Consider the following 13,073-nt stretch of genomic DNA (forward strand, 5'->3'; position numbering starts at 1 on the left):
TCTTTTATTTTGTCCCAGATTTTTTCTGAAAATTTACCTGCCATTATAGCTAAAATATCATTCCCAAAGTCGATGAGATGGAATTCTCAGGTACGGACACAGAGCATGTTTCAGTTGATATCATGTGGCTCTTGATTTTTAATTCTCTGTTTTCTCTTTTCCATTTGAAGTACCGAGCTGCTGCAGTCTTTTTTTTTTTTTTGGGGGGGGGGGGGGGGTCTGTTGGGGAAGGGGGTGGTTCTGCAAACACTTTCTATTTTTCTTTCTGGAAAAATAATCATAGATCTAAATTTTCAGGGATGTGCGATACGTGTGCAGTCCCCAATGAGTTTACGGAATTGGATGTCTGTTGTATGTTCCTTCAACTTTTGTTTCTGATGCCAATTTATTTTAAGTAAAAGAAGTTATTCTCTTTCCTTTTCTTTTCTAAGGAAGATTTTTCTTTTAATTTTAGTGTACTTTATCTTTTTTAATAGGTCATGCTAGAGTTATTATTTCAATGTTACAAGATGTACAGAAGACCAATCAGAGGATGACAATGTTGCAATTAGTTGACAAATTGAAAGGAAAGCGCGACGAACTAGGTTGGTTTGCTGATTTTTGATATTCTTTACTGTCCGAAGATATCAAAGGATGAGTATACAATTGATTTTTGTATTGCTATTTCACATGGTTTATTAAAGCTTAGAATGGAAGAGGCTGTTTTCGCGTTTTCACGTGCTTGCATTNTCTCTTCATAATATCTCCATACCTATAACAATGTGCACTTGAGCACGATGAAAGGAAAAGAGATTAAGTTCGTTAATGCTCCCCATATGGTATCCAAAATATGCTACTTAATCATACAATTTTGGATACTAAAATGTTGAAGATTGAAAATATAAGTATGCAATTGGACACTAAAAAGTGGAAGCTTATTGAATCAAGGGCAAAAGTATCTTTTATCACGAACGGCAAGATCCTACATCAGTTGTGGAGGAGAACGAAGCATTCTTTATAAGGGTGTGGAATCCTCTCCCTAGTATACGCGTTTTAAAAACCTTGAGGGGAAGCCCAAAATGAAAAGCCCAAAGAGGACAATATCTACTGGCGGTGGGCTTGAGCTGTTACACGAACACTTTAGTACTATTGGGTACGTGCAGTTCCAGCTATTGCAAAGCTAGGTTGAAAGGAACTCTTATATCTTTTTAAGTTAAAGATCCAGATTGGAAACACTATGCAGTAAGAATCTTGTGTTTCACTTTTTATAGGAACAAGAACAATAGTCTAGTACAAGATACATGGCAGAGTTATAGAATTTTTTTGGCATTAGTTTGGTTGGTAAAAAAACGAGGCAAGTTGCTTTGCCACTGAATTTGGGCAAATATTTGGGGTTGGTAACCTTTTGCACTAGTTCATATCTGAAACTCGATCAAGATGAATGATTGGATTCTCTAGGATACTTCATCAGGCCTTTTGAAGTTTCGTCCATCATCATATGTTCATGTTTATGAAAAAGAGATTATTTTTCAATTTCTTTAAATATCCTGTACTTCACTTTTTCTTTTTCTTTTTCTGGATATGTCACTGCCCTTTACTGTCGATCTGCAGGTCGTGTTTAGCAGGCCTATTCGCTGGATTCTGGCGCTCCACGGTGATGTAGTTGTTCCCTTTTCGTATGCTGGTGTGTTAAGGTGATGTATGATCTCTCCCTGCATTCCTGCATCCCTGCATCTTTGATGTCTACATGTGAAATGTGAGACATGTGCATGAGAAAATTTATGAGCCTTAGCTCTTTGGTTAAGCTGAGGTTTTTTATTCACATGTGGGCTCATATTTTAATTTGATATCCATAAAGATCAACATGTGAGCTACCAATATCAATTGGTTTTTTATCTTCAACGATGGTTGATATCTTGACAAGGTTGTAAGGGCGAAGGGGAAATGTGCACTCTCCATTCAGAATTATTTATTTTGCATATTATCTTGTCGTATACCTGCACATTGACATCAAAACTTTTCTATCTAGTGGGAACACTTCCTATGGTCTTCGTAACACTTCTACAGCTATTGTTAAGGTGAGTTGTGTTATTGTAATAACTCAACAATTTGTTATTCCCAGTGGATTTCCCATATGTACGAGGAACAAGCCCTTGACTTAGCCCAAATCAAGTCAACTTTCACCTCAAATGACTTAAAAGCCCAATCTTTAAGTAATTAAATAATAATATATCTATTAAAAACCCGTCTCGACCAGTGAGTATATATCCTTAAGCTTTCAGTGAGTATATATCCTTAAGTTTTTGGGTTGAGTGGTGATTCTATGTAATATTTTCTTGCATTTATATAGTATTTGATTATTGCTTTGGATTCTGTCACAGGTAGATAGTGCAGAATCTTTTATGGAGGCAATGAAGGATGCTAAAATTATTCTTGAAGTTGAGGTGGGATTAAGAATTTATTTATGACCTTGAAAGCATTATTTTAGTTTACAATTAGCTAAATTACTCTTTCTCCATAAATATGTATTTACATGATCCTAAGTGATGAACACAAATTTTTAGTGATTTAAAGATGTCAATGCTTTTTCTTTTTCTTTTTCTTTTTCTTTTTTTAATACAACAATATGCGGGTTGCATGATTCAATTCTTCGACCTTGTGGTCAAGGATACGTGTTTTATGCTAGTTCAACTATGCTCATATTGGCTAAATATGTTTGTGTCTACCCATTTCCTTTTATGTGTGTTTTTTTTAAATAGTTAAATGACTACTTGCTTTCACAGGACCGCAAAAGAAAAATCTTGGACCAGTCTTCCATATTGGCACAAAGCGTCCAAGGGAAAACTGTTATTAATGAGGCCTTGCTTGATGAGGTAATATAGTTGTGACGTTCTTGATTTCATTATTCTAAGGATGTTCTTAACTCTTTTAAGATAACGCGTTAGGTTGTAAATCTTGTCGAGAAACCTGTTTCAATACTTGGAAAGTTCAATGATTCCTTCTTGGAGCTTCCAGAAGATCTTCTAACAATGGTAAGGTTTTAATGTTCTTCCAGAAGATCTTCTGGTATCATAATTTTATGCTATGTTTTATTATATTTCCCGACACGAAACAATGCCTGCTCGTGGAAGTTCGCTCTAATTTGGTAACTCCTTTCACAATAAATTTAGATATCTCTCTCTTGCAGCATACAACCCTTCTCTTTTGTATCTACTATTCTGCTCAGTTTGTGCTGGTTTAGCAGTGGTGTCTCAATTTTTTGTAATTGTCTATCAGGTTATGCAGAAGCATCAGAAATATTTTTCACTTAGAAATGCTAATGGAAAGCTGATGCCATACTTCATTGCTGTGAGAGTCACTTTGTCAATCTGTAGATCTCAATATTGTACCGTCCCCACGTGTAACTCTTGTTAGTTCATTTTTTGGTTTGGATTTTTCTTTCAGGTAGCAAATGGAGAAATTGATGACAAAGTTGTAAGAAAAGGAAATGAAGCCGTACTAAGGTAGTTTTGTATACATATATTCCTGATTATTTGAGAGTTGTAATTTGGACATGTGCATAATATGTGTCACGACGTGATTTTCGGCTTGATCATGACTTAAAATCTTGAAAATATAGAAGGAAAAATAAAACACGGTAATATTTTCGCATTTAAAACAAAACATAAATACATTTTATTTATGGATCCAAAATAATGTTTGAATACATTGGGCCTGGTGAACACAACAACTCAAAACATAAATACATAGTTGAAAACGGTGTTGTTCTGTATGACACCTGCTCTAGATCCACTCCCAACCTCGACTAACTCCTTAGTTACCTGAAAAACATGGAAAACATGGAGTAAGTACAAATGCTCAGTAAACTCTTAATTATGTCACGACGGTTGCTAGGGTCCACACTCTTTCTTATTATGTTCTTGGCCTGAGAACTTAGGTCCTTAGATTCTGTTTTTTGAGTTTCGAGTTCTTATCATGATCTAGCCCGAAGACCTTGGTTGATTGAAAAACAATAGAATAATATCTTGAAATGTTTGAAGCTATTTTTATCAATGATGAATAAAGTTTATATAATTGTGCTTATTGCTTAAAAACTTATTTCAATAAAATAACTTTATAAGTAAATGATGTCAAACACTCTCTATTCCCCTAGCTCAGTCATTGATGCAGAAATCTAATAGTTAAGGTCTGTTCTTTACTTTTTCAGAGCTCGCTATGAAGATGCCAAATTTTTCTACGAGACAGATACAAGTAAAAGGTTTTCTCAGTTTAGAAATCAACTGAGTGGTATCCTCTTTCATGTGAGTTTTTAGTTTTGCAGTATCATGCATGAGTTTTTGGCTCTACGCATGTTCTTCTACTTCTAATAGCCCATGTTTCTTTTAAAAATAGGAAAAACTAGGATCAATGCTTGACAAGATGACACGTATGGAAGCAACGGTTGTGAAACTAAGCCTTGCGATGGGATTTAGTGAAGATTTGCTTGAAACTGTTCAGGAAGCTGCATCCCTTGCCATGTCAGATCTTGCTACTGCTGTTGTCACAGAATTTACTTCACTTGCAGGATTAATGGCACGACATTATGCTTTGCGTGAAGGTTTTTCAGAGCAGGTACTTTGTGTTATATACTTTTATAAGGGCGTGGGAACTCTTCCTACCTAGCAGACACATTTTAAAAACCTTGTTAGTATTTGTATAAAAAATACTGCATGCCTAATTATCTAGTTAGTTAAACAATTAACCACTCTATCTTTGAGCCTAATATTTTGCTTATTATAACTCTATCAGTTATGATGTTGACCTGGATTCCCTGTTTTTGTGATGTTTTCCAGATAGCAGAAGCCTTGTTTGAGATTACACTTCCCAGATATTCTGGTGATATTCTTCCAAAGAGTGATGTTGGGATAGTTTTGGCTGTTGCTGACAGGTCAAACTACACCCAAACTTCATCTAAATTTCCCTTTTTTTACTATCTTAATAATTTATTGCTTTAAGGTTCTCTATTTTTATGTGCTCTACAGATTAGATAGCCTTGTTGGCTTATTTGCTGTTGGCTGTCAGCCTAGTTCTACAAGTGATCCATTTGGCTTGCGGAGAATTTCTTATGGCCTTGTAAGTTATTTTAAAATGTTCAAAGGAGACAACAATTACAGTTGAATAAGTGAGTTGGTAATGGCTATTTGTAGGTCCAAATATTGGTGGAGAAGGATAAGAATCTTGATCTAGAGCGAGCACTGAGACTTGCAGCTGATACCCAACCCATTAAAGTTGATAGCAACGTTATTGATAATGTGAGAAGCAGTTTTATATTTTAGATCTGTGAAAGTTGGATCAACGTATTCCTTTCATAATGAGAAGAATAAAAGGTTAAATGGTAATATCAAATAAGGGCAATTACCTGTAGCCGTGTTTTTTTTGTAGCAATTATCCCTGACCAACCATTTTTATACCAATGCATTTGGGTGGTGTCTTAGCAGCAATAATTGTAACAGCCCAACCCCAACCCCAACCCCACCCCCACCGGTAGCAAATATTGTTCTCTTTGAGCAATCCCTTTCGGGCTTCCCCTCAAGGTTTTTAAAACGTGTCTACTAGGGAGAGGTTTCCACACCCTTATAAAAATGTTTTGTTTCCTTCTCCAACTGAGATGGGATCTCACAATCCACCCCTTTGGGACCCAACGTCCTCACTAGCACTCGTTCCCCTCTCCAATCAATGTGGGATCTCACAATCCATCCCCTTAGGGGTCTAGCATCCTCACTGGCACTCGTTCCTCTCTTCAATCGATGTGGGATCTCAAAATCTATCCTCTTTAGGGCTCAGCATCCTCGTTGACACACTATCTAATGTCCACCCTCCCCCCTCGGGGGTCAGCGCCCTTTCTAGCACATTGCCCGATGTCTGGCTCTGATACCATTTGTAACAGCCCAAGCCCTTCGGTAGTAGATATTGTCCTCTTTGGGCTTTCCCTTTCGAGTTTCCCCTCAACGTTTTTAAAACGCATCTGCTAGGGAGAGATTTCCACACCCTTATAAACAATGTTTCGTTCCCCTCTCCAACCAATGTGGGATCTCACAAAAATTCTCTTATATCCCTCTTCCCCCTCCCCCTAAGTTATATCCTTTCCTTAATACACTGCCAGGTTTTTTTGTCCAAAAAAGAAAAGAAGAATTAGCCGTAACTTCTTTCATCATGCTCCTATTGTTACTTGTTTTTCCTATATGTATTAAGTTCTATGTCCAACTTGTTGTACATTTTGTGCTGTACAAATAATATAAATGCTTAAATAATTCATGCTTAAATAATTCATGCTTAATCTCTTACTGTAATTCAATAAGCGTCATGAATCATGACCATATTTCTAAAGTTTATCCTTTTCAGGTAAATCTATTTGTTACTCGAAGGCTCGAACAATTTCTGGTAAGTAGTCTTCAAACGAAATCTCATACCGATGCATCCTACTAGTAATACATAAGTTGTTTCTTTTATGATTCATTTACAGGTGGATAAGGGTTTGAATTCAGAAATAGTTCGTTCAGTTCTTGCAGAGCGTTCAAATTTTCCATGTCTAGCAGCGAAGACGGCTCATAAAGTATATATTCGTTCATCCACTCTTTGTTATTATATTATTATGTGAAATCCCATATCAATTGGGGCGGAGAACGAAACATTCTTTATAAGGATGTAGAAACCTCTCCCTAACAAATGCGTTTTAAAAACCTTGAGGCAAAGCCCAGCAGGGAAAGCCCAAAGAGGACAATAATCAGTCTTTTTTTTCTTTTTTGTGATCATTTTTTTGCTTAAATGGTGTTGTTATGGAATGATTTAGATGAATGCTATGTCGAAAGGCGATCTGTTCCCGAAAATTGTGGAGGCATATGCACGTCCAACAAGAATCATTTCTGGGAAGGATGTTGACAATGCTATGGAGGTACCTCATTAAAATTCTCTGTTCATAATGAAAATCTTAAAGTTGTTCTAATTTATCAATCATTCCATGTTTCTCTTTGTACTTGTTATTATCTGTTAAGGTTGATGAGGCTGCCTTTGAATCAAATGAAGAAAGAGGTCTATGGAATACGTTTTTATCAATCAAAAACCAAGTTCATCCAGGCATTGAGGTTGACGAGTTCTTTGAAATATCTTCAAACCTCATACAACCACTTGAAGATTTCTTTGAGCATGTCTTTGTCATGGTGGTATGTTCCTGTCTGCCCTTAATCTTCTGAAATTTTACCAAATAACTAAATTAACATGTTTTTGTTAATCAACTACTTGATTTTTGTTCATAAATCTCGTTTCATTCGATGACAGGACGATGAAAAGATCCGTAAAAATAGGCTGGCTCTTCTCAAAAAAATTGCAGATCTTCCAAGAGGCATAGCTGATCTTTCACTTTTATCAGGATTTTAACCTCTACAACTTCATAATTCAGCTAACAAATATAGCCATTGGAGGGGGAACTATTATTATTACAGGCTTGCTTGATGTATAATGTTGAGGACAATTAAATTTTGTAACATTCATTTTTCCTCTAATCCAAATAAATTTTGAGACCTCTAATCCAATCTTTTGCTATTGATTTTAACGTACATAATTAAGTTTTGGACCTTGGAGTTGTAGTGATTTTACATCCTTGTTACTAAGGAGCTTTGTAACATGTTTGAATTATCATTACTGCTAATGAATGTTTTGTTTGATGGACACGGAGTTCGAATAAAAAACTTGAGCCCGATTACGTAACGATATTACATTTCTTTATAAAAAAAAGTAAGATGACCACTACTACATGTATGTTATGATCGCTATTACATCTATTAAGATAACTGTATTCCATTCATTCAAAAAATCAAGCTTAAAATTTATTCGTTTTTTTGGCCTTAATATTCATGGTTAAAATAAGTCAATCAAGCTAGTTAAAGTCTACCCGAGCCAAGGGAGTCTATCAAAGTTTTTTTTTTAAAAAAAAAATACAATAATACTATACATATCTTAAAATAATTTTCGAGGAGGGAACTTCTCCATAAGTACTTCCTTCGTTTTCATGTGGCCTCCTCTAACTAATGGTTTTGCCAAAGTACCTTAACGAATGTACTCTCTCTAGTCCTAAGGTCCTTGCTTCATGGGATAAAATCTATGCAAGTCTTTTCTCATAACTCAAGCTTTCGTCTAAACTGCAAAGGCTCATAGTCTATCACATTGGTATGGACGGTCATGTAGTTATGGAGCATAAATATGTGGAACACGTTATGCATATAGAAAGGGATGATGGTAGAGCCAATCGACACACTATGATTTGATTCGGTCTAGAATTTTGGAGGACTCAATGAAGTATGGCCTTAACTTGCCTTTACATCTAAACTTCAAAACTCCTTTCATCAACGCCTTCAAGAATACCTTGTCACCTCCTTCAAACTCTAAGCTTCTTCATTTTACTTCGAAGTAACTTTTCTGTCTACTCTAGTCTGTAAGCATACTCATCCTAATCTTCGATTTCATTAATAGTTTAAACCAACTCTAGTTCTAACAACTTGAGTCACCCATTTTGTCCTAGTATACTTGGAACTTGCATGGTTCCCTATAAAAAACCTTGAATGAACAAAGTCACGTCAATGATTGCTAATAAACTATTATTATAGGTTAATTTTATGAGGTGAAACTTGGAGTTCATCTGGAGAAAACACATAGGCACGTAGCATGTCTTATAATGTTTGATTTGGATGTTTGATGTAATACAACTAATCTCATCTCTCCTCCAAACTCTCACGACTCTTCCACTAGAATACTCAACCAACTCTTCACGACCCTCCCAAAAACGAAACGGACACAGAAACAAAAAGAAAATTTATGATAATGGAAGGAGAGATGTAATTTGAAAAACGTCAGATTTTACCCTTTCCTTTTTTTCGTTTATATGATATTAATTTGTTGTCATTAGTTAATTAGAAATCAAATAACAATAACGAAGGTATTATTATGTAAACTTTGTCGAAAGAAAAGAAAATTATAAGCAATTTAAAATGGCTTTCGTTAATTCCATAGCCATTTTTTAAGAAAAAAATTGATTGAAAATGATTCATTATATTTTTAGGAAAGAAAAGAAAAACATATTCAATTAAACAGACCAAAATGACTTAAACACGAGAGAAAGAGAATGGCACATAGGAAAGGAAAATGAAGGTATGAGAAATTATTATTATTTGTACCGAGTGAATATAATATTATAACAAATAATATTTTGGTGGAATGATCCAAGTCGTATGAAATAATATTGACATATTTTTAATTTAAGTTTTATTACCCAACACAATTTAGAAACAATGAAAACATGAAATTCGATTTTTGTTAAGGCCGTTTTAGAGTGGTATTTCACATTGTTAGTTGGATTATTAATTAAAATGTGAAAAACTAACAAAAGGTGACGAACTCTACGATAGGAAGCGAGCCCCGACAACTTTTGGAGCAGCTCTCGAGGAACGGGAGCTTACGTTAATTAAATTAGGGAGTACTCCAGCTAAAGTCAACCAAGTAAGTGGCCTTACTATAGGATAGGCTAAAAATTGTATGAGTTATGATGAAGTATGAATTGTGTCGTACAATGTCGTATGTTAGTATGTGATGATGTATGAGTTGTATCGTAGATGTCGTATACTAATATATGGCGATGTATGAGTGTATGACGATGTATGAATTATGATGATGTATGAGTTACGGTGATGTGTGAGTTATGATACTTGATGATGTGCATAGTATATATATATTTTGATGGATGACGTACTTAATATGCTTGATGCACTTTATGGCAATATGATGAGTATGATGATTGCATGACGTTTACCTTAATATGACGATGTTTTCCATATTGAGCATGCTATATGATGATGAGTGTCATATTGCATTAGATTGACATAGGACACAACTCTAAGAGCATGAAAATGATATTAACATAAATATCCACGAGAATGTGTTACCTAGAGTACCAAAGAGATAAGACTAGAGGGTTGTGTCAGAAGAGATATTATAATGGATTCAAAGGGACTCGTGCATATTGTATGTTTATAAGCATAGTGATATGAACCACGACCAAGGAATTTCCATACCTGAAGGTTCAATTACAAGGACGAGAGCTAAGAAGCTACAACAAACCTTATACAGTTATATTCAAGCTATGGTGAGCTCATCAAAGGAAATTCTAGAAGACGCTGGAGACCTCCCTTATATGTTGTGCAAAGTTGAGCTTCAAGAAAGAGATGAATTAAATGCACTTTAAGTTGCAGTTAATGAACTCCACTGCATTTATGAAACTAGTCCAAGGATGAGTCAATAAGCACATTTTATTAATTGCATTATTTTATTATAGTTTAAATATTTGTTTGTCATATTTAAGCTAGTTTTAAATATAGGAGTTAAGGTTATATTGTAACCCACATAGGTTACTATATTCCACCATTAACTAGCCGTTTTAATATGGAGGTTATGGGTATTTTTCATTTACTAGCCCATTTAATTTGGGAGTTATATATACATAGGTTAAGGTTGTAAGGGCTATATAAAGCCTTCTTTTCTTTGATTAGACATCAGATTTTGGAATTAAGAATAGAATTTCTATTTTAGCTTTGTTGACAGCTAAACTTTCTTTGCAAATTCTTGTGTTTAGAACTTGCATGTAGAGTCATTCAAGTGGTATTGATCAAACCTCTTGTGAAGTGATTCGAATCACGAGTTTAGAAACGAGTTTTCTTTACTCTTGATCTTGATCATCAAGGTAATCCGTTCCATACTTTCCCTTGGGTTGATTTTCCATATCATTTGGTATCAGAGCTTCAGGCTCAAGATCGGATATATGTTTCATTGTGCTTATCTCTTTTAATTCTCTTATAATTTTTTTTTCTCAGTTTGTGTAGAATGTTCATGTTCTATCACAAAAATATATAACAAAAAAAAAAAAAAAATCTTATGTTCTTTAAAGTGTTAGATCTGAATCTTATCAACACTTTGTTCTTCTTTAAGATCTTCTAAATCAATTTTCTTGTTGGTAAATTGATTATATTTTACCAATCAGAAGAAAAAAAAAATCATTGAAAGAAAGAAAGCATATTGATGTTAAATGTCTTTTTTTTTTCTCTTGATTATTATATGTAACTCTCATATATTACTACGTCTACATTAGTCCTTAATCATTTTCTTTCTTTAATTCGTTTCTTTGTCGTTATTCGGATTGCTCCTTCAATACCCTTGTGTATGTCTTGAGTGTGCTGTCTATTCACTTTGAATTGCACTTAGCTCTATAACATAGCTTGTCTCACATCCCAATTTGTTTTTTGGAGTGTGATTTGTGTGTGCTCAATTGTGAGGGTGAGTTTGTAAGGGAGTGACACATTGATTCGAGTGTTGAGTGCTAAACACGAGTGAACTACATTTACGAGTGAATACACGTGAGGGAGTGCTTGTGAGGTCCTTTTTTTTTTTTTTCTTTTACCTTTTTTTTTTTTTTGTAGCATGGAAAATCCAGAGGACAATACTAACATTACTGATGCACGATTGAGAGAAGCCCAACAACGAACCATGGAAAGACTAATTCGAGGAATAGAAGAGTTGACTGATCGAATAGGCAGATTGGAGATTCAAAATCAAGCTCGACAGAGGATTCCACTACCTACGCCCTCAACCGATACATATGAGGGCGACAATTCTGATCACCACGAGGATAATCCACATGTGGTTGGTCATGGCTTGATGCAAGGGAGAGACCATGGAAGAAGGTATCATAATTTACAACAACGAGTTCCTTATGATGATAGAATTGATCGTAACGTGGGGAGCATCAAATTAAAACTTCCCAAGTTTTATGGCAAAACCGATCCAGAGGAGTACCTTCAATGGGAGAAAACGGTGGAGTCGGTGTTCAACTGTCATAATTTTAGTGATGAAAAGAAGGTACTGTTATGCATTGCTCAATTCAAACAATATGCTCAAATTTGGTGGGATAAATTGATGTCAAGTAGGAGAAGAAATCTTGAAGCACCAATTGATTCATGGGTCGAGTTCAAAGAGTCCATGAGGAAGCGTTTTGTTCCTCAATATTTTCACCGGGACATGGCGCAAAAGCTTCAAGCATTGAAACAAGGACGCAAATCTGTGGAGGATTATTACAAGGAGATGGATACATTGATGGATCGACTTGAACTCGACGAGGACATGGAGGCTCTCATGGCGCGATTTCTTAATGGGTTAAATACAGAGATTGCGGACAAGACTGATTTACAGCCTTATTCTAATATTGAGGAGTTGTTGCACATTGCAATTAAGATCGAGAGGCAAATCCAACGAAGGTCTCAACGGTATTCTTCTAAAACTTTTCCCAATTCTACTTCTACATGGAAAAGGGATAGTAAGAACATTGATTATACACATAGAAATCAAGAGATTAATGTGAAGCCTCAAGCTAAATTTGAGAAAGGGGAGAGTTCTAGAACAGGGAAAGAAAAAGTAGAAAAGTCTAATGTTCGAAATAGAGATTTAAAGTGTTGGAGATGTCAAGGGGTAGGACACTATAGTAGAGATTGCCCAAATGCAAGAATTATGACCATCAAGAAGGGAGAAATTGTTACGGATGATGAGGCACATGACGACATAAATGAGGAAACTGATGAGAGTGAGGAGTTTAGTGAAGAGGACCCTACACATATATCTTTGGTTACTCGACGAGCTCTAAACACCCACATTAAGGAGGACGGCCTAGACCAAAGGGAGAACTTGTTTCAAACTCGGTGTTTTGTTCAATCTGTACCATGTAGTGTTGTAATTGATAGCGGTAGTTGCACCAATGTTGTGAGTTCCATTCTGGTCAAAAGACTTAATTTAAAGACACAACCACATCCAAGACCCTACAAGCTTCAATGGTTGAATGATTGTGGGGAAGTACGGGTAACTCAACAAACTCTTGTTTCCTTTACTATTGGAAAATATGTTGATGATGTTTTATGTGATGTTGTATCCATGCATGTTGGATATTTACTACTGGGGAGGCCTTGGCAATTTGATCGTCGGGTAATGTATGATGGGTATGCAAATCGATACTCTTTTACTCACAA

The 13,073-nt window shown here is 35.5% G+C and overlaps 1 protein-coding gene and 1 long non-coding RNA gene across 3 annotated transcripts in view; both read left to right on the plus strand.

Moving 5' to 3' along the window:
- LOC111472479 (glycine--tRNA ligase, chloroplastic/mitochondrial 2) overlaps positions 1-7,591 on the plus strand; it is a 32,446-nt gene extending 24,855 nt beyond the window's left edge. For both annotated transcript variants that reach the window (XM_023118120.1, XM_023118121.1), the window contains exons 18-35: positions 19-90; positions 1,591-1,673; positions 2,009-2,057; positions 2,361-2,423; positions 2,763-2,852; positions 2,925-3,011; positions 3,256-3,327; positions 3,424-3,482; positions 4,187-4,280; positions 4,372-4,590; positions 4,812-4,906; positions 5,001-5,091; positions 5,166-5,270; positions 6,361-6,399; positions 6,482-6,571; positions 6,809-6,910; positions 7,011-7,178; positions 7,294-7,591. In XM_023118120.1, the coding sequence (XP_022973888.1) occupies positions 19-90; positions 1,591-1,673; positions 2,009-2,057; positions 2,361-2,423; positions 2,763-2,852; positions 2,925-3,011; positions 3,256-3,327; positions 3,424-3,482; positions 4,187-4,280; positions 4,372-4,590; positions 4,812-4,906; positions 5,001-5,091; positions 5,166-5,270; positions 6,361-6,399; positions 6,482-6,571; positions 6,809-6,910; positions 7,011-7,178; positions 7,294-7,392 (1,677 nt within the window). In that variant the 3' untranslated portion in view covers positions 7,393-7,591. The remainder of the gene's footprint in view (positions 1-18; positions 91-1,590; positions 1,674-2,008; positions 2,058-2,360; positions 2,424-2,762; positions 2,853-2,924; positions 3,012-3,255; positions 3,328-3,423; positions 3,483-4,186; positions 4,281-4,371; positions 4,591-4,811; positions 4,907-5,000; positions 5,092-5,165; positions 5,271-6,360; positions 6,400-6,481; positions 6,572-6,808; positions 6,911-7,010; positions 7,179-7,293) is intronic.
- On the plus strand, positions 260-728 carry LOC111472480. Its single transcript, XR_002715421.1, has 3 exons — positions 260-351; positions 477-584; positions 684-728. It is a non-coding gene; the product is annotated as an uncharacterized LOC111472480 (long non-coding RNA).
- Positions 7,592-13,073: the final 5,482 nt, after the last annotated feature.

This window comes from Cucurbita maxima, unplaced genomic scaffold, assembly GCF_002738345.1.
Source record: "Cucurbita maxima cultivar Rimu unplaced genomic scaffold, Cmax_1.0 Cma_Scf00074, whole genome shotgun sequence".
Taxonomy (NCBI): Eukaryota; Viridiplantae; Streptophyta; class Magnoliopsida; order Cucurbitales; family Cucurbitaceae; genus Cucurbita; species Cucurbita maxima.